Source organism: Oenanthe melanoleuca, chromosome 5 (assembly GCF_029582105.1).
Source record: "Oenanthe melanoleuca isolate GR-GAL-2019-014 chromosome 5, OMel1.0, whole genome shotgun sequence".
In the NCBI taxonomy this organism is placed as follows: domain Eukaryota; kingdom Metazoa; phylum Chordata; class Aves; order Passeriformes; family Muscicapidae; genus Oenanthe; species Oenanthe melanoleuca.
Genome location: NC_079339.1, coordinates 9,921,391 through 9,945,677, shown reverse-complemented (window position 1 = coordinate 9,945,677; position 24,287 = coordinate 9,921,391). Strand labels below are relative to the sequence as shown.

The 24,287-nt window shown below is 50.8% G+C and overlaps 1 protein-coding gene across 1 annotated transcript in view; it reads right to left on the bottom strand.

The window, feature by feature from the left end:
• Positions 1-8,347: 8,347 nt before the first annotated feature.
• The window catches only part of BAHD1 (bromo adjacent homology domain containing 1), a 34,921-nt gene continuing 18,981 nt past the window's right edge, over positions 8,348-24,287 (bottom strand). Inside the window, exons 2-7 of the mRNA XM_056494109.1 lie at positions 21,976-23,619; positions 18,509-18,870; positions 16,799-16,958; positions 15,800-15,876; positions 13,731-13,822; positions 8,348-11,548 (exon numbers count right to left, since the gene is read on the bottom strand). Of these exons, the coding sequence (XP_056350084.1) occupies positions 11,359-11,548; positions 13,731-13,822; positions 15,800-15,876; positions 16,799-16,958; positions 18,509-18,870; positions 21,976-23,602 (2,508 nt within the window). The 5' untranslated portion in view covers positions 23,603-23,619 and the 3' untranslated portion in view covers positions 8,348-11,358. The remainder of the gene's footprint in view (positions 11,549-13,730; positions 13,823-15,799; positions 15,877-16,798; positions 16,959-18,508; positions 18,871-21,975; positions 23,620-24,287) is intronic.

The window sequence follows — 24,287 nt, the reverse complement described above, 5'->3', positions numbered from 1 at the left end:
TGCACTTCCCAGCCCTCTTCAAAATGCCTCCAAGCCCCAGTAATCACCTTAAGAGCACCACAGCCTCCACCTTGGGCAACTGGAGCAGTAAATGTCTGGGCCTTTTCCTCACTGTTTACTCACACGAGCAGAAAAACAACATTAAAATACACTATTGTTATAACATTACATGATAATATCAACGACATTACATTGAGCCAGTCCCCCAGCAGCATTTATGCACACACAGTTTAAGGAAGGCTGTAGAACTCACCTTGGCTGTCAGAAATCAGGAATGTGTATCAGTGTGACAAGGAAAAAGCCAGTTCCCAGAGGGGATGGAGAGAAAGACTGAGGTACACCCCTGTCCCTCCAGCTTGGGGTGAGGCTGGACACTGATGTCATCACAAATGCCCTGCCAAGGCTCTGCTGGCCTTTGGGGTGAGATCAGATATTTATTTCAGTCTGAAGAACTGCAAAAAGGACAAATGGATGAGGCCTCTGGAAAAGCTGAGCAAGAGAAAGAAGGTTTCTTGAATAAACATTGGTTTGGGCTGATGCCAGCTTCCCAGACAAGAAACAGGATGGTGATTGCAATCAGAGGAGACCCCCTGGATTGGTTTGAGCAGCTCTGGATCAAAAAGTAAAACAAGCAAAGGAGGAGAGATCCAATGCTGTGGCTGTATGTCCAGAGATTATCCCGTAATTTGGTATAATAAAGCCTCTTATCCAAGGGGATAAGCACAGAAGCCGCTCCACAATCAGCTCACTACTGAGGCAGAGTTTCTTATCTCTGGGGAAAAAAGCCTTTTTAAACAAAGTCAAACATTCTGGACGAATACAGTGAGTAATTCCAAACTCAAAGATCACTGTTTTCAAGGAAAACTTCGTGCTGAAGGATCTGGTTATGAGTTCATTGCTGTGCAGCTGGCTGGACTTGCACAGACCTTGGTCTGAGCTCGGTGCCTTAACTTTGAGCTCAGTTCCTTGTGCTGAGCTCTGTTCTGCTCTCTCTGCTCCGCTGGGCACGGCTGTGGACTCACGTCTGGATGGAGCCATCCCGGGAGATCCAGCTCCTTAACACCAGGAGAACGAGCAGGCACCGCTCTTCCCGCCCGGATTGCGGTGCCCGGGGATGGCACGGAACGGGACGGAGCGGGGCTGCGGGGCAGGCAGCCAGCAGGGCTGGCAGACACCGCACGGACGGATGGATGGATGGATGGATGGATGGATGGATGGATGGATGGATGGATGGATGGATGGATACACATCCCCCGGGCAGCGCAGGGCTGTCACACACGCCACACGCTCCAGCTGGGCCGGAGGTCGGAGCCAGGTCAGGAATACCGCAGGCGCCAGCGCAACAGGGACAGCGGCTCAGGCACAGCTCTCCCGGTTATTCTCCCGCTCCCAGATCTCCCCCCTCAAAAATCAGGTTGACATGCAAAGCCCATTGCCAGGCCGAGCGTATCCAATTTTAAGTCGGTAACAACTCCCTTGCTGCACCCTTTATCCTCCCGCTGACCCATCACTGATCCTTCTGAGCCCAGGGCTGCTGGATGCACTCACAGACATCCTCGGAGTGGCAGCCAGCCGGGGTTTTACCACCAGCGCTCGGTACGAACGCACATTAAATCCAACACGGCTCCCAAACCTGTGCCGCAGGAGAGTCTCCGAGTCTCTTAACTCATTCCAGGTCTATCCGCTGCTCTTTACACGGAGTTTCCCGAGGCTCCCAGGCGGCTCCTGCGGGGCTCTAATGAAGTCGTGACTGTGTGTGTGTGAAGTTCCTGCTGGAATTTGTAGGCAATTAATGTTTTTGTGGTTTCACAGGCAGCAGGACAAGGACTGAATCTGTTCCAACACCTCCAAAACCTGCAGCATCTCATCCCCGACACCAGAAATCATTGCCCCCAAGGCAAAAACCCAACAAACAAACAAACAAAGCAGAAAGGGACTGATAAGGACCCATTTGACTGAACCCTGTTTAGGTTTGTAACATTGTGTGCCAGAAGTGATAATGGCCTGTGAAGGACGTGCTTTGCCCCAGGAAAAGGAATACTGGAAACTGATAGTGGATGGGTGCTGGGAAGTTCTGGGGATAAGCTGAACGAGAGTGGGGGATCTGGCTGGAAACATGGACAAATCTATCCTGGAGGGGACAGTCGGACATTGGAGGAACGGTGCCATCTGTGTGGAGTCCAGGCTGGCTGACTCGCAGAATCCCAGCAGCATTTAATTCCATGATCATGAGGTGCAATCCTCTTTTGTGGTACTGGGGAAAACTTCTCAATATTCCAATCTTTCTCTTGTTCTTCTTGGTTTTACATTTGTAACCTGGATTTTATAGGAATGGGAAGTTTTGTGCCTTCAGGCCATCCTAGGCAGCATGTTATTTAAATTGCTGTGAAATCCCTACAAGCTTTTTCCTGAGTATTCCAGAGGCACTTCCCGAGGAAAGTCTGAGGGTTTATCATCAAGCCCACTGTAAATGCCAGTCGGAAATCCTGGGTCAATGAATCACGGCAGCATCATTCCTATTTTATTATTACTGACACACACTCCATTTATTTTTCCATGTGTGCACAGCAGGATCCTACTGGTGCTTTTAATGAATAAATATGCAAAATTAGTCTGAAATTTTCTCTAAATACAGCATTTTTGGAAAGTTATTTCCAGTGTTTTCAAGCCTGAAATGTATCAGCATCAAGGAGGTCCGGAAAATGAGCACTGAAGGGAAGAAAAATGAGGGAGGAAACTCAGGATCTAGGGGAAGGCAAAGAGCAAAGAGTAAGTGAATCCCATTCCTCATGAAAAATTAATTCTTAGAAAAATGAGTTATTATAAAACATGAGCCATTGTTAATTAGATCAAAGAACATAAGTGACTCCAGCAAGAACTCTGGCCTGACATCTGTCCCAACAGGATTAATTTAAAATAAACATCAAGAAGAATGAAATAAATCAGTCTGTTTGTGTCTCCTCTTGCTCTGGACCATGGAAGACTGTTAAAAAAGTGTTGAAAAGGGTTTTTTCTCCCCTCTCTACGAATTAAAAAAAAAGCATTATTTACAGATTTTAGAAGAAAACTAATGAGAAAGTTAAATTACAAGAAAATTTGCTCAAATATTAGGGAAAAAATGGGTTTGGAGCAAGGGGCCTGCCCCTGGAAATGGGGGGCTGCTGCCTGCCTGGATCCCAGTTTCCAGACCCACACATATCTGTGGGGCTGCTTTTGGGACATCATGTTTCTGAGACAGGGAGATCCCTGGAGGAAATCAGTTCCCACAGGGAATCTCAGCTTTCATCTCGCAGGGAGGCGAGAACAAAACTCAACTGTGCTCGTTAATGTGCCATATAATTCCCTTTTTGTAGACTAATTATTTGATGTGCTACGAATCCAATCCCACTCACGGATCTGTGACAGGGAGAAACATCCCCCAGCCTGGGACAGGGAGAAAATCTGATTGCTAAATCACCCTCACTTGGAGCAGTCCAGAGTCTACTCCTTGAGAAATGCATCTCCATGGCCCAGGGCAGCAGAGGATGCTGTTTCCTTTCCAGAAGGAAAAAGAGGGGGAAAAGGGATTAAGTGGAGGTGAGGGAACGTTCTGTGATCTGAGAGCACAAACCACTGCACAGGCTGACTGGGATGTGGTGACCAGGGGCACCTGCTCTGCTCCTTAAATCTGGGTTCAGGGACCACCCAAAAGATGGAGGAGAAACCAGAGCCAGCTTTGTGCAGCTATATACAATCTCTATGTATCAAAAAGAAATAAAAATGAGATGTTTCAGGGACAAAGGAAATCCAGGGAATTTGCTCTGTGCCAGGAGTCAGGCACTGAGGAGCAGAAGAGTTTACCTGTTGCAGAGGAAAGGAGTTTTCTCACTAGCTCTTCCCAGAGAACTTGATTCTTCCAAAACCATGACATTCCCAGTGCAGGAAGCAAAAATGGTCTGGGAACAGTCATAAACTGCTTCCTCGTGGGAAATCTGTCTGCCTTCCTATCCTTTTCTCATTTATGGAGTGCTAAACGCTGCCAGGTGCCATCATCCCTATCCCAGCTTTTATATGGACTTTTACAGTCACTGCATCCCTGCTCAGGCAGCAGCATGGGAATAGCAGCGAGCGCAGCTACAGAAAAAGCTGGATTATTGATGAAGCTATATGATTATTAATTACATTATTTATGAGTGCAGAGAAAACAGAGCAACAAAGCAAATTCCCAACAACCAGGCTCGCTGAGGAGGCTCCCAACCCTGCTTTGCACCATATCCTTTCAAAAATCCCTCTCCACCAGAACAGCTTGTTTGTTGTTCTCTAATACAGCTATTCCGCTGCTCCTTCCGAGAGCGGAAGAATATTCCTGGAGAGGCAGGTTTTTTCCTGTGCTGTTAAATTGATTTGCTTTTAAGAATCACTGGGCGGTCGAACCGCTCTGGCTCCGGCTTGTTTGTGCAGAACACTCTGGAGAGGTTTATAGAGATATTAAAATTAAATATGAAGTCACGGAATAAATGGGGCCTCCATTCAGTGTGCCTTGTAAATCCAGTTTAAATGGTTCCCTTTATTAAATATCCTTTCCTCTTAAAAATGGATTAACTGCTCTCGCCGGAGGCTGTGACGGAGAAGCTGTTGGATCCCTATGGCAACGCCGTGCTCCAGGAGACCCCTCACTCCGTGCCAGCTTCATCCCAGTTCAGGTATCCCCTTTATACCATCCCCAAATTATTAATCATCATCTCTCACTATTAATTACAACCCTGAGGCTGGCACTGAGGGCTGTGCCACAACTTCACTGCCTCGGTGAGTCCCATCCCGTTTGGAATGCATGAATACAGGTTGGATGCTTTTCCCAGCACACCTGGCAGTGCTCACCTGATTCCTCCTCTGTTCCTCTGATTTTTGGGCTCGTTGTTCTCCTTTTGTTCCTGCTTTTGAACTCAGTCTCTCACATTGCCCAGTGCTGCTCCCAACATGCTCTTAATATGTGTTCCAGGCTGGCATTTGGAATTTAAGGAAAATTCAGATACAAAGGGGTGATTTAGCTGGATTTTGGGGTTTTGCAGGAGGCTGAAGCAGTACAGTCCTGGCCAGTCCCCATATGGCCCCTCAGCACAGCTCCTTTCTTGGGGCCAGATAGAAATTACCTTTCTGCCAAGGGGTTTATCACAGGAAAGAGCCTCCAGGAACGTCCAGCTTGATGTTTCCAGAAAAATGTCTCCCTGCACTGCTGCTCCAGGACCTTGAGGTTTTGGGCACAGGGATGCAGCCATGGCAGGAGCAACTGCTGGAGAAGAACACGAAAAGCTCAACCTCATTTTTATCCAGCTTTGAGTGACACAGGCAGTGCAGGAGCCATTCCAAGAGTGGCTCTGCGAGGCTGCGGCTGCTTTCCCGTGGATGGAGCCTGTGCCAATGGAGCTGGGGGCTCCCTGTGCTGCCACTGCAGCATTTGGAGCAGCATAGGGCAGCGAGAGCCAACGCTGGCACGCAGGGATTAGCAAGCAGTTACCATTATCTCCCCTCAAGCCCCCAGCTCGGTGAGCCAAGTGTTTATCCCATATGGATGGGGTGAGAAAGGCACAGTAAAACGGAATTGCCCATGCTCAGGTCCCTGGATCCACCAGGTTAAGGGCACCTGTATCCCTTTTCCCTGGGCTGGCCCTGCCACTGGTGATGGGACAAATCCCACCCCCAGCCCCTGCAGGGCTCCTCCATGGGCAGGGACAGAGCTGGGCAGTGCAGGAGCGCTCTGTCACATCCGTGTGACAGTCCCAACTGCTCCTGCCTCCTGGCTCGCAGGGATTTTGGCATAATTACAGCCCATTACAATTAGCGGCATTAAAGTCGCTGTTAAACACAAGCAGGAGCTCATGGCTTTCACTCCAGGTGGGAAGAGACTTCAGCCAGTCCTGGATGCTGCTCTGGATCTGCTAGGCTGAGACCTGTGGGGAGTGAGGTGAGGAAGCCCCAAGAAGGCTCCCACAGCAGCACCAGGAGAGCAGCTGGCACTTTCCCTGGAAAAAAGAACTACTCAGAAGCAGAACAAAGAGCCAGCATCCCTGAATCTGCAAGACACTGCTGTGCTTCTCAAAGGATTAATTCCGAAAGGTCAGGATGCACTTTTCAACAGCTCCCACCTCTCAGTGTGCTCATCCTGGTGCCCAAATCTTATCCAAAGCCTCTGGAAGTGCTCACAGCCCCAGCAGCTCCTTCCCAGTACCCCAAGTGCCTCCTCCTCCTCCCTGCAATTGCCACAAGGCTTTGTCACCTTCAGACACTGCATATGCAAATGAGGGAAATGGGATACAGCATGTTGGCTCTGCCAGGTACCTGAACCACTGCTGGTCATCAAAACCTGCCAGGGGATGCCCACCTGGCCAAAGCTGGGTGGGATGCCAATGGCCACACACCTATGGGCAGAGAGCCCACGCCTTCCTTAAGCATGGGGGACTCCAAGGACAACCTGTGGCCAAAAGGACTCTGCCACAGTGGCAGCAGAACATTCCTGGCAGCATCAGTCATGATACAAGAGCAGTTTGCTGAATGTCAGATCCAGGAGAGCTGGATACAGCTCTGCGTGCCTCCCTCGGGTAGCAGATTTCAACAGTAAATCCAATTTTGCTTGACATTAATCCCAACTTTTCAGCCCGATACAGATTATCCTTTTGGTGATGGCTCACCACGCAGGAAGAGTGGGGATGGAAAAGCTTTTTCTTGGCTGTCTTTCCAAGGGACCTCTCTGAGGGAGCATCCATACCTGGATAAGCACCTGAGCCAGCAGTGGGTCATGCACAGGGGGAAGGCTTCTGTTGCATTTCTGGCACCCACATCACTGATGGCTCCCAGCAACCAAGCACATTAAATCCAACTGGAAAATCTCAAATTGGTTCTTCAGCAGAAATCCCAGGCCATGAGGTTGGGAATATCATGCTCAGTGACCCCACACCAGCTCACAAATGTACACGTCCCTGGAAGAGCTCTTTCCTCCACTTGGGAGGAAAATTCCCAGATGAATTCACTTCACCACTGTGGTTTCCTTTTTCAGGAATTCTTTCAGTTTGATCTGCTTCTCCAGGTCTGTGCTTCCTGCAGCTCCCTGTGAGAAGCTGTGCTGACAAGGCTGAGAGCAGGAGGCAAAAGGCAAGGATCCTCCAGCAAAATCCCTAATCCTAGGAAGAAATTTAATCAGGGATTTAAGAACAGGTGTGATGCTGGCAGGGCTGCAAGGGGACAGGGACTGAGCAGCCCCAGCTCATTCGATGGGACCATCTCAGAATCTCCTGCTCAAGGTGACCTGGGAGTGAAAGATGCTGCAAATTTTTGGAAGGATGCTGCAAATTTTTGGAAAGATGCAGCAGTGTTCAGTGGATTATCCAAGGGTTATGGGTGCAGTTCTGCCATGCACAGCTCATCTGCATTCAGCCCACATCACATGTGGCCCTCACTCCCTTCCCTATAATGAGGAGCTAAATCCATATCAGAGATTACTCTTTCCTTTACATTCCCAGAACTCATCCCCTTCCTCCCAAGCTGTGCAAAGGGCCACAGCCCGAGGAAGCAGCAGAACATCTCAACATGGAATGGAAATCATGAAAGCCAAGGAGGAGGATGCAGGACAGCTCCAGAGGAGCCATGGCTCAGGACTGTGTGGGAATGGCTGTGTCACCACCCAGGGCCATGGGAGCTGCTCCCACTGAGGATGAGTGTGCAGGAGCCCCTGCAATGCCCTTGCATGTGCCTGTGCCTTTGGCCTCATGCCCCCAGGTCCTGTCATTGGCTGGGAGAATCCCTGAACAGCTCTCACCTGCATGTGGCTGCAGACATTCCCATCAGGTAGTCCTGATCCCATCATCCTGCTCCTCCAGCAGGTTATTTGACTCCTGCCTGCTCTTCTCCCACTTGGAATCCTTCTGGCCACTTGGGATGTCTGTGTAGATGGCTCGGCTATCAGACCTGTCCTCAGGGCGCGTGTGCCACGGCCTTCTGTGTGAAGACACACAGATGGCAGAAGCTGGTGAAGACAGTGGTCCAAGGGAGACACTTCTCCAAAACAACATTCCCAAATGCTTCCTTCAGGGTTCCTAAAGCCTAGCTGAGACAAGATCTGCCACCACCACCTGCCCTGCCTGAACAGCAGACTCAAATATTCCACTGACAGCGGCTGCCAAGAGCAGACTGGAGAAAAGTCAGTCAATCCCTGCCTATCCTGTTGCCACTTGCTCTATTTCCATGGAAAACCCAACAGATCGCTCATCCCACAACCCTGAGCATCCACATCTGCTCCCAGGCATTCCTAACTCCTGCAACCATCAGGTCCAGGCGGGAAGTTCATGCAGGAATGGGAAGAACAGTCCAGCACTGGTTTGTTTTCTAAATCAATACGATTTTTCAAATTTATTTTTTTAAGAATTACTTCTAATATATCTTTCTCACAGAAGGAGGGAATAGGGAATGTTCTCATTCCATCTGTAAACAATGAAATACAGATCTGGGAAACCAGGGAAGAGACACAAAAAAGTGCATTTTACAAAATTATCAACTAAAATATATTTTACATGTATTACGCTTCAATTTAAATTCTACCGACTGCATTTTTCAGTTTCAAAAAATATTTCCATATCTAATAGATTAAAAAAGCAGGAAATCTTTTCATTAGGGATAAGACATTTCAGTCCATTTACATGCTGTTCGCACAACAGCATCAGCAACCACGTGAACCTCAATGTTCATGGCCTGAAGCAGATTCAACATGAGAAAAGTCAGGTTTGTCCTCTCCAGAGCTGGACCGGAGCCCGTTATGGACCCAGGGCAAGGATAATTTCCCTGCCACCTGGAGAGGAGCCAGGACAAGGTGGGAGCAGGGGGAGATGGGGCAGAAGGAGGAATTTTGGTGAGTTACTGTGGTTTCAAGGCTGGGTCTCACACCTGGGCCCAGCTGCAGCAGTGCTCAGGCTCACCCGGCCGGTGGGTCTTGCAGCATTCCATGTCCAAAGCACTGCCAGGGAGAAATGGCCACAGCAGCTCTCCTGCTTCTGGTTCAGGGGCAAAGGAATCCCCATGAAGCAAAACATGTGGATTTAGGGCTTCCCATCACCTTCCACCCACTGTGGGGTGCAGCTGCTGTGCTCCCCTCATGGCCGGGCAGCTGCCATTCCCTCTGTGCCATTGGCAGGAGTAGCTCCACTTCTCCAGCGTCCTCCCTCCCTGCTACAGGGGAAAACCACTTCATATCCTCCCCTAGAAGCACCAGAGACCACGTTCTCCAATGCCTCCTTGCACCCCTTCATCCGAGTGTCCCCAAAGTGCCACCACTTCCCACACAGCCCCACCACGTCATTCCAAGAGACGCCCAGTGCCAAGCGAATTTTTCAGGAGAGATCTGGGCAATCCCTTTGACACCAACAGTATCTTGAGGTATAAGTGAGAGAAGATGCTTCACCTGACAATTCTTGCTTGCACACCTGGGATCTCCCTTCTTGGAGCTGGGTGTTCTCCCTGGGCTATGCAGGTGGCAATAAACAGGAATTTTCCAGCAGGAATCATCCACCAGCTGCAGGGAGATGCCTGCCTGCTGTGGCAGACCTTGTCATCCCCTCAAGCCATCGCCTCCGGACACGTTCCCCTCTTTGGTATGTAGAGCAAATCTCTGGAGAACTCCTGTGTGCCTGAACTATTCCATGTAAGGAATTGGATGCCATGGTTTTCTCTCTAGGCCGGGCAGGTGTGCGGCCACTGGAGCAAGGTGACAATCCCTGCATCCCCAGGCAGTACAGGGAATGCTGCTTCCACTGATGGAACATAAAGCAGAATGGACACTTCCACCATGGAACACAAGTTCAAAAGCCCCAAAAGACTGGGAAAAAGCACATCCCTCGTTTCAATGAGTGGCTCCAGCCAGCAGAAGTGTGGGTGGCACGGGGTCGGTTCTGTTGTACGTTAGTGCAATCTCGGGCTGAGCTCCCAGCCTGGTGCAGTGACTCCCCAGGATGTGACACTGTCCTTTGGTTTGCTTTGGGATTAACTCCAAGTTAGCATTGAGATAAGCTAAGGTCTGTCTGGGATCTAAGGTCTGTCTGGGATCTGTACAGGTAAGGCAAGAGGCAGGACCTGCGGGGCTCACATGGTCCATGCGAACCTTTCCAGATGCTCAGGTCCTTTCAGGAGCCACAAAGCCACTTTGGTGAGCTTGCTCAGACACCGGTATGAATTTGGAGGAGGAAAGGCTGCTGATGGCTTCAACAGCACTCCCAGGATCAGGACAGTCACACGGGGAAGGAATTTTTAAAAAGCCAAAAACACGCAAGAAAAGGGTTTGCCACTTCCCCCTCTGGCTTCTTCCCACTGCAGACACACAGGGATAAGCAGGGTCTGTGAATGACATTACAGGAAACAAACTGGGAAGAGAAAATCCAGGGCCCCCTGAGCCATCAGAGGAAGAGCAACGCTCAGAAGAGAAGAGGAAACATGCTTCTCTCCCCAGCAGAGCCCACTTTGTGAGCTCCAAGCTTCCAAGTGATGTGTGCCGATAAGTGCTGGGCCTTGGGAATGGGGCAATGGGGCTCAGGATCCTGCGGGCTGGGTCAGGACACCTGGGACAGGACCAGCTCTAAAACTGTTACACTGGGGTGTAACCTGCCACCTGGCCAGCTCCCTCTGCTCCACCATGCAGCAGGTTCCAAGCCTCAGCCTAGGTGGTGAATCATGGAGCAGCGAGGTGAGGGGAGGGAAAAGACGAGGGAGAACAGGGGTCACCTCTTCCCTGCTGGAGCAACACCTATCCAAGCATGACACAAGGAAGGCCACTCTGCACCCAGGCAGCTCCCAAAGCTGTATTTTGAAGAAGCTCTCACCATGGGAATCCTCAGAATCTGTCCTGTGGGACCAAGGAGACTCTCCTGTACTCTGCCAAGAACTGGGCTCGGTTCAGGGCCTGAAAACCACCGACTGTCCCAGCCAGACTCAACCAACACTGCACTGCCACGTCCCTCCTGCACCTCTCCGCCATTCCCCCAGCCATGGCTCTGCATTGCTTCTTGGCTTTTATCCCCTGCAAACCCTCCCAATAGATGCAGCTCTACATACATATATAGATATAGATTTACTTCTGCAAATCCCTATATCTATATACATAGATTTATTTTTTTCGTATATATTTTCATTTATGCTTTTAACGAAGTGCTGTGCTTTCAACTGCTGTCTCCCTCCACGGGCTCCGCTCCTCGCGCGCTCCCGAGTCCCGGGACGGAGCGCTGGGCGCTCCCACCTGCAGCAGCACGAGGTGGGTGGGAGTGCACAGGTGTCCCAGGTGCCTGTCCCAGGTGTCCCAGGCTCCGGTGGCGCCCGTTCCCGCCGCGCTCCGACGGAAGGGCTGTGCTACTGCGGGTTCTTCAGGATGCGCCCGTGCCGGAAGTCGTAGACGTGGCGGCAGAGGAAAACCAGCTCGGGGTCCGTGTCCTCGGGCACCTTGCGGTGCGGAGGGGTGGAATACTCCTCCGAGGGAGGAACCAGGATGGTTTTCCTGCCCGGGATCCCTTCCACTCGACGCTTTGCCAAGGCACAAAATCTGTAGGGCAATCACATCGGGAGAGTTATCAGAGGATCCTGGAATGCTTTGGGTTGGAAGGGATATTAAGGCTCATCCGGTCTCACCCCCTGCGATGGGTAGGAACCTTTCACTAGGTTCCACCTTCCACTAGCCCCCATCCAACCAGGCCTTGGACCCTGCCAGGGATGGGGCAGCCACAGCTTCTCTGAGCCAGGGCCTCATCACCCTCATATTTATTCCTAATATCCCATCTATCCCTGCCCTTTGGCAGTGTAAAGCCATTCCCCCTCGTCCTGGCACTCCATGCCCTTGTAAACAGTCTGTCTTTCTCCATTTTTCCTGTAGACTCCCTTGAGGTACTGGAAGGGGTAATGAGGTCATTCCGAAGCCTTCACTTTTTCAGGATGAGCAATCCCTATTCTCTCAGTCTTTCCTCACAGGAGAAGTGCTCCATCCCTCTGATCAACCTGATGGCCTCCTCTGGACTTGCTCCAACAGGTCCGTGTCCTTCCTGTGCTGGGGGCCATGAACTCATTCCCTCTCCTGCTGCCTGTGTCCTGCTGGGAGCCTCAACTGCAGCTGCTGGAGGATAAGGGGAAGGGAAGGAATGTGACAAAGCTTTGTTCAAAGAGAACTCCTGCAGGAAGCAACATAAGTTTGTATTTCCATACTGGGGGATATTGTACAGCACCAAAGATGATAGCAATTAACCACCTTGTTTTTACTGCTCTGGCCTTGTTTTTGTTAGTTAGCCCCTAATAAATGTTTATGCACCAACATTTAGGAAATCAAAGAATTCAGGATGCCCTCAGGGAGCATCTCTCAAAGGTGACCTGACCCACAAGCGCATGAAAAAATTCCTGCCACTAGCTGTTCCAGAAGACTGGGGTGTTAGAATGGAAAGGAACTGCTTTGATCCAAAGCTTGGGGATGGGGGATTTTGTTTGGTTGGCTTTGTTTGGATTGTTATTGTTGGGTTAGGTTGGTATTTTTTTGTTTGTTTGTGGTTTTTGTTTTAGTATTCTCAAAAGAAAGATCAAAATTCAGCTTCTAAAAAGTTTGTACACCAGTTTGTTTTTAGAAATTCCATGAGCAGAGCCCTGGGCAAGGAGCAGGTTGAGGAGGAAGCCTCAGGCATCCCCTCTGTGACAGGACTGCACAGACCACAAGATGCACCCAGCAGAACTGAGGAGATTTAAAGCACTGGTTTGCATTATGGGTCTGTGCCCATTCACTTCCTATTTTCCTTCAGCCCTGTGTATCCATCACAGGATGGCAGGCTGGAATATGGATGCTGGGAAGTTCTTACTGACAAAGCTGCAATTCAGTCAGCAAAAGCTCAACTATAGCAGCCTGAGTCACTGCTCCAAGAGGTGCTACTGCCAAAATCCCATGATCTGGTGTCCAGCACAAACACTGGCACTTGTATCAGCAGGTTTTTGGGTAGTCTGGCACCTGTGTTCCACAAGGGATGAATATATAAGATCTCTTCCTAGCTCACTTAGTTTTTAGCTCCAAGTTCCATGCTTTCCTGCACACCTGTTCCTGTCTTCCTTGAAACCATGTGCAGTATCATACAAGCATCAATATTTGAGAGTCCCTTGAGAGGAGAACAAGAGGCTGGGAAAGGGTTTGGAGCAGCAGGGGCAGCTGAGGAAGCTGGGGGGACTCAGCCTGGAGTAAAGGAGGCTCAGAGGAGACCTTCTGACTCTCCACAACTCCTTGACAGGAGGGGGCAGCCAGAGGCCATCAGGCTCTGCTCCCAGGGAAAAAGGGACAGGATGGGAGGAAGCAGCCTCAAGCTGCACTAGGGGAGGTTTAGGCTGGATATTGGGAAAATTCCTTCAGGGAAAGGGGGGCGTTAGGTCTTGGAACAGGCTGTGGTGGAGTCACCATCCCTGAAGGGATTTAAAAGCTGTGTGGATGTGGCACTTTGGGATATGGGTCAGTGGTGGTGGCCTTGGCAGTTCCAGGGAAACAGCTGGATTTGATGACCCTAAGGGTCTTTTCCAACCCAAACGATTCCATGATCCTACAGAATCCAGACATGTAATGGATCTGGAGTGGGAGAAGCCCCCAGCCTGCAGCAGAGCAAGCCTGCAGGGCTGGGACAGCTGGGCTGGCTGGAAACGGGCAGGGTGAGAGAGGCTGGAGGCTGGGGGAGGTCTGGGAAGTGCAGCAGGTTCAGAGCTCCACCTACCTGCAGTACTCTGCGAAGGTCAGCACGTAGCACTTCTCCTCGATGCAGGCAACGCTGTTCTCGTCCTGGTGCCGCGACGCAAAGATCTCGTTCTGTGCGGGGAGAGGACAGGAGGGGAGGGGAGGGGACAGGAGGGGTGGGGACAGGTCACCCAGCGGCCCCGAGCCCCGGGAGGCACGGCCAGCGCCACACCCTCACCCCCTCACTGCACCTGCACCCACCACCTTAATGGGGAGTCACCAAGCGTGCCCACGGTGAATACTCTTCAGAGCCCGTGTCCCACCCAGGCACCTGCCAAGTGCTCTGTGCACCACATTTTAATTCAGCAACAGCGAGCAAAGCACTGACTCTCCCACCATTTCACCCTGCCCAGCACATTTTGTGATCTCACATCAATTTCCAATGTCACAAAGTTCTTCAGCAGCAAGATCATGGCTGGCTGCACCCCTTGGTCTCCCCTTTCCTCCTGGATTCTCTAACCCATCTTTATATCAAAACTTAAGGAAACCCTTCTTGTCCAATCACTTCCTCTTCTCAATTCAATTAAAAAGGCTGGTTTAGTGAGAGAAGTAGCAACAGCCTTTTTCAAAATCATGGAACAGAATCCTGGAATGGTTTGGGTTGGTAGGGACCTTAAGGATTATCTCATTTCACCCCTGCCATGGTTGCTTCAAGCCCCATCCAACCTGACCTTGAACACATGCAAGGAGGAGCAGCCACAACCTCTATTGGCAAACTTCTCTCCAATTATTCCCAGGGTAATTTAGGGAACTTGGCTCTGCAGCAGGCAGGATTGGTTATACACAGGGTAACCTGGACTGAGCCACTGAGAAGAATTTCAGGTATGGTTAGATCAGCAGAGATGATCTCTGGGAACATGGATGCCCTGCACAAGTCTGGAAGCATTCCCTGCAGGCCCCATTTCTGCTTTGCTGGAAGGGAAAACTCACAAAAGGGTGAACATCTGGGGAGAGGGTTGATCAGGGACACTAGGAATGCCACACCTGCCTTCTGCACCTTGGGGTTCTGGTTTACTCCTTGAATCAAAACTACCTGAGTCACCCTGGCAAGCCTGGCCCAGCCCTCAGCCCAAGCTCTCTCTTGTTTGAAGAATTGTGTAATTTAAGTGGTTTTGCAAAAACCTGGGTTAATTGCTCCTGGCATTCTCCCTGGACTGGATACACTCACCTTCCATTTATAAAGTGCCAAATTTTGGTTTAGAAACTCACCTGTGCCCTGCAAGCAAGGCACTTACAATTCCCTGACTGCTCCCAAGTCCTTTTAATTTAAAAAAGTAATAGAAATTAAGAAAGTGTTTAAAATTGGGTTGAACACAGCAGTGAATTCCTCATTCCCAGTTAAAACCAGCTTGTTCTGTCACCCAACACAAGCCCATGCAAAGCAGAGCAAGGCGTGAAGTCACAGTGATTCACACATTTTTTCTTTAAAAAGCAACTCCATTATCCTGGCACAGCATCCTCAAGTCAAACTTTAGTTCTCATCATAAATCTATGAAGGACAAGGATGATGCATCCACATTTTTTAGTACAAAACTAACACGTTTTTGGAGTTTAAGAAGCAGATTAAGGGATTTATTAAAAGGCAGCACATGACACAGCCACTCCAGTTTCCTGCAAAATGGCAGCAGGAGCTTTTGCATCAGGCTCTGCAGTCCTGTAGGAATTAGAATATGCTTTTGGAAAGGTGTCTGATATTGATTCAGTATAAACTTATTCTTCTTTATTCTTAAGGAAACAGTCAAAATTACTTTTTATTTAATATGTAGAATTTTCTCAGATTAAAGGGAGAAACATCAACACTCAGCAGTTTCTGTTACAGCCTCCATGTAAGGAACTCAGCAGCATTTTTAAAAGCCCAGAGTTTCTCCACAGGACAATAAATCTGGGGGAAAAGCCCAGCTATAGGACACCACCACTCAACACATCTGGCAACAGCTGCATCACAGCCAAGAGTACTCAGCCTGAGGCCACCCAGGAATGGAGGGAGATGTTGGGGCAGCCCTCTCTTCCTGCAGGAGCCCGGGATGCCCGTTCCTGATCCGGACTCACCTGGTGCATGCTGGGGTTGCGGCCTCCCTGAGTGTGCTCTGGTCTGTAATACCACAGGAGGCTCATCATCAGCTCCCCTGCAACAACAGGGATTGAAACAAGTCAAGCCTCAGCCTCCTCCACGTGTTTTCCCACTCATTCCTGGCTTCCTCCTGCTGCTCTATCCCCTTCATTCCCACAGCACTCACGGAGAGGCAGCTGTGGCTGATAAATATTTCATGCTGAACTAGGTGTCCCTTTGTTACAGTAAGAAGCTGCATGGAGTCGGTCATGTTGCTTTTCCACTACACCTTCGCCTTCTTCTGCTCAGGTTACAACTTCCAAAGGAAGCCAGAAATACAGAAATCAAACGTTTCCACCTGAAAAAAGAATCTATCCAGCACACAAGCTGGAAAAGATGCTTGTCCAAAGGTGGGAACTTGCAGCATTGATTCCTAGGTTCAGGGTAGAATTGCTGCTGCACTGACACAACCACAATGGGTCTCACCACACCTCAATTTATGGTCTTTTATACAGAATTTTCGGGGTTTCTTTTCCTCCCTTTTAAGCACGATCTCTACTTTAAAGCATTTGGTTCAGCATCATGGCTCGAGGATTGCCAGTCAGCCACCGGATCTCACCATAAGTTCCCACAATTCCCATTCCCAGCTCTACTGGGGTCCATCAGAGCTGCTGCAGAAGAGCCCTGTTCCCACCAGCTCCCAGACCAGATGTTGGATTGGAGCAAACAGCAGCTCCCCCGATGTTTGAGCAATGAAATAATACAGGAGAGGGCTGCTAAGACAGGCACTTGGCAAATATTACGTGCTTTCACATCCAGGAAGATTTCCATTTATCAGCCCCACATGAGTGATTAAAGAGCATTTCAGTTCCTGGAACAATCCAAATGGAAGCCACGGCACTAATCTTGTCTCCATCACCCTGGTACCCTAACCAGCCTGCTGCTTTCCCTACTTCCCAAGCATCCCTCCCCTACTTCCTGCTCTCCTGGCGCAGTACCTGTCTTGGGGTCCTCCCAGAGGGCGGAGATCTTGGCGACGTAGGGCATGGATTTCTTGCGGGGCCCCGATTTGAGGAGCACGGTGTCCCGCACGCGGATGATCTCCCCGTCCCTCTCCACAGCCTGGTAGCTCTTGCGCACGGCCGGCTCCGGCTCGTTCTGCACACACAGCAGCCAAAACAGCCCCGGTGAGCAGGCAAAGCAGACTTCATGGTTCTCCTCCACACTGCTGGCTGTGAGGAGCAGCTCACCAAGGGGACAGCACATCTCACAAAATCCCTAATTGCTGAAATTGATACTCTTACTTCAAATTAAAACTCGCTCGCTCCTTCCATTCTGCATGCAAAACCACAGGCCTGCTTTTCCTTCCCATTCAAAAGCACCACAAACTAGGTGTGTTTTGAATGCTGTTTCTCTGATACAGACATGGTAAAAAACCAATAAAACATGAAATATTTGACATAAGCAGGGCAGGGAATGGCAGGGAGGCCGTGGCACAAAACCTTCCTTAGCAGGACTGCCAATGATTCCTTTGTACACTCTAATAGTACAAAATAATCACTTTTGGGACTATGAACCAGGGGTTTTTAGTCTGCGTTTGCTCTGAGTTTCATTTCAGAATGCCTGAGCAGGATGGTTTAACCTCCTGCCAGATCTCCCAGGCAGGATTGGAAGCATCTTAAGGAGATTAACGCCTCACTGCTCCTTTGGGGTGTGACAGCCTGAGGGATGGATGCACAAGGCCAGTCTCTAGCCCTGACAGGCTTCATTCTGGCACAGTCCTTGGCACCTGGATACAGTCCTAATGGCTAAAGTTCCAAATCCAGCCCTGGCTGCTACTCTCAGCAGCCCGAGGTTGTGCCACCACACCAAGCAGTGGCACAGATCCTGCATGGACCACAGCCCTCCTTCCTCCTGATATCTACTGCACAGCAATGCCTTGTCCCACCTTCCCAGACACCACGTGGGGCCCATTTCAAGCTCTTATGCTTTAATAAGATGAAGGATATTGCCTTCTCTTGCAATTGAAGTGGACTTGACTGGAGATAATTGAATTCTCTGGCAGGAAATCTCCCATCTTACAGGAACCACTCTCTGCCCCTGAATGCAACAAATGGGAAAGTACAGATAGGAAATCCCTGGAGGAGCAACTGGCTGTGCCACCACACCAAGTTACAAGAGAGGGGATTTTGGGTGCTAGAAAAAATCCCATCTGGGAGCCAGTATACTGCCTCAGTCCTCTGTGCTCTGAGAGATCCTTGGGGAGGCTACAGACACCCTAAGTGAGAGCAACCTTATGAGAGCTGTCTCTAGACCTGCCCCTCATAATTGAGGCTACAACAACCCTCAGCTTCTCAGACAGGTTTGCCCTACCCAGGAGAAAGCAGCCGGAGCACGATCCCTGTAGGATGGACTCCCACGTGCTTCAGGTGCCACCCTTGCACATGCCGGAGCTGGGAGGATCCGTCACCTTTCAGCTGAGGCCAGCACAGGAGCAGCAGGTTCTCCTCCCCTCCCAAACCACACCGTGCAAGGTAACACCAGGCACACAGGCAGCAGAGCCAGCAGTGCCTCTGCTCCCATGGGAATTTCACCGAAACAGCACCGAGTGACCATCTCCAGCTGGAATCGAGTCCCACAGCTCCCAAGCCCTCACGGCTGGAGGTGCAGAGGCAGCTGTCCCCCAGCCCCAGGACTCAGACACCTACCACGACGTAGACAGCCTTCTCGCAGGCCGTGCCCACGGGGATCCAGCCGTTGGTGGCTCTGCGCCGGCTGATCCGCTGCTGCTTGGGGTGGGAATGGCCCCCGGCCGCTTTGCTGTTGGAGGCGTGCAGGCAGCCCGGAGTGTTCCGCAGCCCCGACTTGGAGCCGCTGGGAGGCTTGGAGCTCTGAGGACATTCTCGGGCCATGGTCTGAGGGTCAGAGTTGGGGGTCTGCAGGTGAGGAACGGGCTCTGCAGCCGGTGGCACGCTGGGCACAGGACATCCTGAGAGCGGGTGGGCAGGCGACGCGGGGTGTCCTGCCACCGGGATTGTGAGGTTCAGCTGGTCCAGAGACTTGCAGCCTTCTGAGGGAAGAGAAGAAATGAGTCACAGATCTCATCCGGAACATAAAGTGACTGCACAGCCGGGACTGTCCCACACCATGGCCGCTTTTGCCCGAAATCCCCTTTATTGCATTATAGCTGTAAAGACTCTCCAGGCTGTAATTTCATTTTGCACTGTCACTTGATTGTAAAAGCAAAGCCATTTCCGAGTCTGCGTGTTCCAGTGCTCCACCGATGACACTGCACCACAACAAACCCATCTGAATCCCAAGTAATGCCAGCCAGGAATACACACAAGGCTGGCCAGTGTCCAAAGCAGTTCCAGCCTGTCAATATGTATAAAAGAAATAAAAGGCTTATCGAAACAATGGGAAGGATTAAATCACACCGCCAAAAGCAGCCAGCTTCTTTCAAAAAGCCAAATTCTACTAATCAGGGAAAATTGAGAAGATTCTCCAAATTAAGTCAGGAAAGATGAAACAAGGTGGAACACAACCACAAGATGCTGCACCCTCAGCAAAACTGTGTCCCTGCAGCAGACACAGGAACCTCAGCAGGTTGGAATTTGGCTGACGCTGCCTCTCAGAGCATCCCAGAAATTCCTTGCTCCGCTCAGGAGTCACAAACAAGCCTCAACCCAGGTCAATGGAAAAACCAGTTGTAATTACGCCCCATCAGCAGGAAAAGAGTTCCTGGACCAATATATGATGCAGCCCTGTTCCCTAAACCTGAGACTGTGCTTTTGGGGGTGACCAAAGGACAGCTCCACTCAGGCTCCAGGAGATGCCTCACAACAGAGTGTACAAATCTGAAGGGAAAATTCCATCAGCTCCAGCCAAAGAACTGCTTGGGACCCCTTGCAGAGACGGGAAATCGTTCATTCCTGCCTCCCACCTTACCCTCCCTTAGGGCTGCAGCCAAGCCACTGTGGAGCTGAGGGTGCAAGGGATGCTACAGATCATCATCATCGATCAATAAATCAATTAATTGATTTAACTTGAATCAATCCCGAGTATCAAATGCCACAGGAACCCCCAAGAGTGCCCAGACATCAGGCTGCAAGCACTGGAAGGCACAGGACAAACGGAGCAAGGAATCACCTCTCAGGTATTCTGCTTACAAAAGCAGCTTTTAAGCTTGAGCTAGAGGAGGATGAAGCTTCACAAAAATATCTCCTGAACATCAGAGACCTGCTGCAGAGCTGTTCTTGGTGGCACCCCTGGGACTCCTTCCCTGGTCACACACACTTCCAGCCTCTCCAATGGCACTGGCACTAAAGGAGCTCTCACAACCTGTCCCAGCTCCTTCTTCTCCACTCTTCTTCCACACTGATCAACCACCACCCAAGATCACAGCCCAGTCCCTGGATTTGTACCACACAGGCACAGATATTTCCCTATAAACACCTAGAAGGCAACAAATCAGACAGATGTAACACACAACATTCAACATATCAGGCTGGATCCCTCTCTGATGGGAGGCTGCTGCTTGCAGACAAAGTTCTCCTTCAGTTCACTAAAATGCCCTACCCTAGGGAAGGAAAATACTTCAGAGGTGCATAATTATATTAAAATCAATCCCTAAGCCTAAGCCCATCAATATTCTCTGAGACCTCCTTATATGCTTCAATCCACAAATCAAAATCTCAATGATTCCGGTGTTACAGGTCTTTTTTAAATCCAAGTTGCTCCCAGGAAGGAAATCACAGCAAGGGAGATCTCAGTAGCGGGGTGACACACTAGCAAATACCCACTCCTGGAACTGCTGCTGCCCTTGCCAGCACCAGGAGGAATCATTGAATCTACAGGGAGGGTTGAGCTCTGGAAAATACTCTGTCTGCACTGCCTGCATCCTTCTGGCTGCACAAAATCAGAGGCACCAGCGTGCAAAAGCCGAGGAACAAAGTAGACTGGTATGACCTCAGGGCACTACACAGAAACTGTCAGGCAAGAACACACTGCTGAGCTGGTTGTCTTGTGAGCATTCCACTTTCAAGAGCTCTGAAGGCACCAGCGAGCCCTGTCTGGCTGCTGCCGTAGGAAGCAGCACCATGACAGCGGGGATATTTCGGGAAAACAGAAATTACACTTCAACCAAACGCTCCTGAGTTACAGCAGCTTCCTACAACGGAAGATGACAAAGCCTTGCTTGAACCAAAACTCCATCCACCTACCTGAAAATCTGTTCTCAGTGAGAAAGTCATGCCAGCTCTTGGCTGGAACACGTGGTTAGTGGAAAGATCCCATGCTGGCACTCCCAGCAGCTGGAAAGCAGCCTCCTCTACGGACCAACTGTTTGCAGCACTGTCCAGCCTGATGGCTTTACACACAGTACTGGTGTCTGATAACCCCCACACAGCACTCCACTTTTAAATATTTAAAAGGGTATTTTTCAGTGGCAGAAGCAAAGCTCCAAGATAAAGCAGGAAGTCTGAAAAGCAGGCGGGGACAGAGGAGAGCCAGGCAGGTAATGACGTCTCTATACCCCCTCACCCCTCCTCATTCCAGTGCTTCATTGTCAGACACGGAAAGCAAAGACAGGATCAAGAATTCCCAAACTAAAAGTGCACCGAGCACTCAGACCACCACAGCGAAACTCCCTGTGCAGCCCTGCCAGCTCTCATCGATCCACAGAATCCAAAAAGTCTGCAGCCTTCACAAGAGTCTAACAGCAGAGGCAATTCCCGCTTCTCCACAGGCTCTGTGAGGATGCCTCAGCCCCAGAGCCAGGTTTTGGGACAGAGGAGCAACTCATCCCGGTGTGCTCCCGACCCTGCGCTCGGAGCGGCACAGCGGGATGGCGTGCAGGAACTGAACCCTGCTCGTTTTACACAGATCAAAGCTCAGCCTTAGCTCCAGCGTGACAAGCCGTGAGTCAACTTCTCACTGCCCAAATCCTTTCACCGATTCCCTGCTTTCCACACCAATGAGACCTTTCAGTGGGAAAAACCCTCCGGGCTAAAAACGGGGGAAGGGGAGGTGGAAGGCGGATCCCTTCCAAGCCGCAGCTCGGCTGTGGAGCTGAGAACCGCTCGGAGAGGGAACCTCCAGGCAAGCAGGCACCGCGCCGAGCCACCCTCTTCTCCCAGGAATGCCGGCCGGGATTTGCGTGCACTTTGGCCCTTACCTGCTGCAAAAGGCATTTTGTAGGGGTAGCTGCTCCGTCCGGCGTGCACGCTGCCGATCCTGCCCTCGGGCACATGCACCACGCCGCAGACGCTGTAGCTGCTCACGGCCGCTCCCTCCCCGCAGCAGTACGGAGAGCTGCACCAGTGCAGGGGCTGGAGATGAGCACCTGATGGCAAGGAACCGGAAGATACCAGGAGCCCCTCGCAGGTGGCAGCCTGCGACAGCTCGTCCTTGGGATAAACGGAGCAGGGGGAATAGCCACTGTATCCACTTTGGCCATAATAAACATAAAACCCGTTCAACGGAGTCAGATCTGAGGATTCATAGAGACATCCACAATCCGCGTGATTCCCGGGCACAGGCAAGGGAGGGAACTGCTGCACGGGAAAGGAAGGCTGATGAAATTCCTGTTTGGGGGTTGGGGATTTCTCTCCGGGTCTTCCATACTCCGGCTTCATGGAAGCTTGACCTCCCATGAGCAAAGGCAGTCTGTGGTAGAAGCCCTCCGTGCTGGCATAGGAGCCAGACAGCGACTCATAGGGGACGGGCTCTGTCGTCCCATAGAGCCTAGAAGAGTCCCGCTGCTCCCCTTTCCCAAACGTGCCCAGGGTCTGGCCTTGCCAGCCGTGCTGCCCATCCATTTTTAAGCTAGCCACTTCCTTCTTGGATTTGACACAGTTCTTCCGTCCAGCTTTGGCCCATTTGAGCGTAGATTTCGAACAGTGGTTCTCAGACTTGCCCTCTCCGTCCGATTTACTCCTCTGTTTCAGGGGCTGGTCTTTCTCGTGGGTCAGCTTCAGGAAGGCCACGGCGTTCAGGCTGGCCAGTCTCTTTGGGGTGGGATGGTAGGAGATGGCACCATCCTCCCTCTTTGCCCCATCATCAAAGACCTCATCCAGCGAATGCTCGCAGCTATTGCATTTCTGACTGGGTTCATGCCGGTTCTTTCCTTTCCCCGTTTTCACAGCTGGTTTTTCCAGGGCAGGCCAGCTGTCACCGGCTTTGCACTGCAGGCCCTTGAGGGTGCAGTCCCCAGCAGCCTTTCCCGAGTCCCTGCGGAAGCGCCTGCCGGCTAACAAGCCATCGTCCCGTTCGAACAGCAGGTTGTTCACCGCCTCCGCGTTCAGTGAGGCCAGCCGGCGCTTCCTGGGCTCCGAGGGAGCAGGATCAAAGTCCTGCTCCGGCCCAGGATAACTTACTGTGCACTTCTCCCCGGATGACTCACTCTTGCCCGCTCCCACAGGCTGAACTTGTTCCGAGAACAAAGCAGATCCCAAACCCTCAACCCAGCTGGGAAGATGCTTTTTTTTACAGCTCGGGGTCTGTTTGGACAGAGAGCCAGCCACATCCTCCAGCCTGGTGAGCAGCACCTTGCAGGTCTTTTTGCTCACCGAGGGGAGCAGCCGCCTCCGCAGCGGGTACGTCTTTCGCACTTCACGCAAACTCTTGCTCTTGTTATTCCCTACAAACCCGCTGGGACAGTTCGGAGCCTCCGAGGCATCTCCGTCCCGCTGCTCTGCGTTGGCCCTGTCCATCCTCCTGCTGCCTGTTGGCGACGAGGCCTGGCCAGCAGAACCAGCTGGATGTTTCAGAAGGAAAAGTTGTTTTTTCCGGGCATGCGTCATAGGATCAATGTCCAATCCTGGGAACGAACGGGAGAAAACATCTATTAATATCGCTGAGAGGGTCCCATCTCCTCACAAAGCACCGACTGCCAATTAGGAAATATTTGGTGAAGCTTGTTTCTATACAGCAGAGTCTATTTGGGTGATGGCCAGTTAAGCCAAATAAGAGACAGGATGCAATTAGATGTGGTTTAATATTAAGCCATGGAATACGACAGTAATTAAAAGCAAGGTGGTGATGGCAAATGCCACAGCAGCTGGGGAAAGCCGGGCCCGGACTGAGAGCTGTTCACCCAGCTCCCTCTTCCACTGATGCTGTTCCTAACACCTTACAAATTCCCATCAAAATTCCAAAGTCTGAAGGCTGGTCCAGGGCACAGAGCAGAAATAACCCCTGGTCTGTGACTGCCTGCATGTTGATACATGATAGGTTGTTCCAGTATCATTTTCTGAGACAATTAAGCAAAAGAAAAACAAAAAGTCCACCTACTCAGGTGAAAAGAAAACTTGGGCTATTAAGCAGAGGCCTGCCAACATTAATAAATTAAATACATGCAAATCCCTGTGCAGGTTGGAACCTGGCTGCCCACTGCTCTTGTCATTCCTTCTAGTTGTGTTTTATAAAAGTTGTGGGCATTGAACACCAAATCACAATGGGCAGAGAGGCCCTAAAGATACATTCATC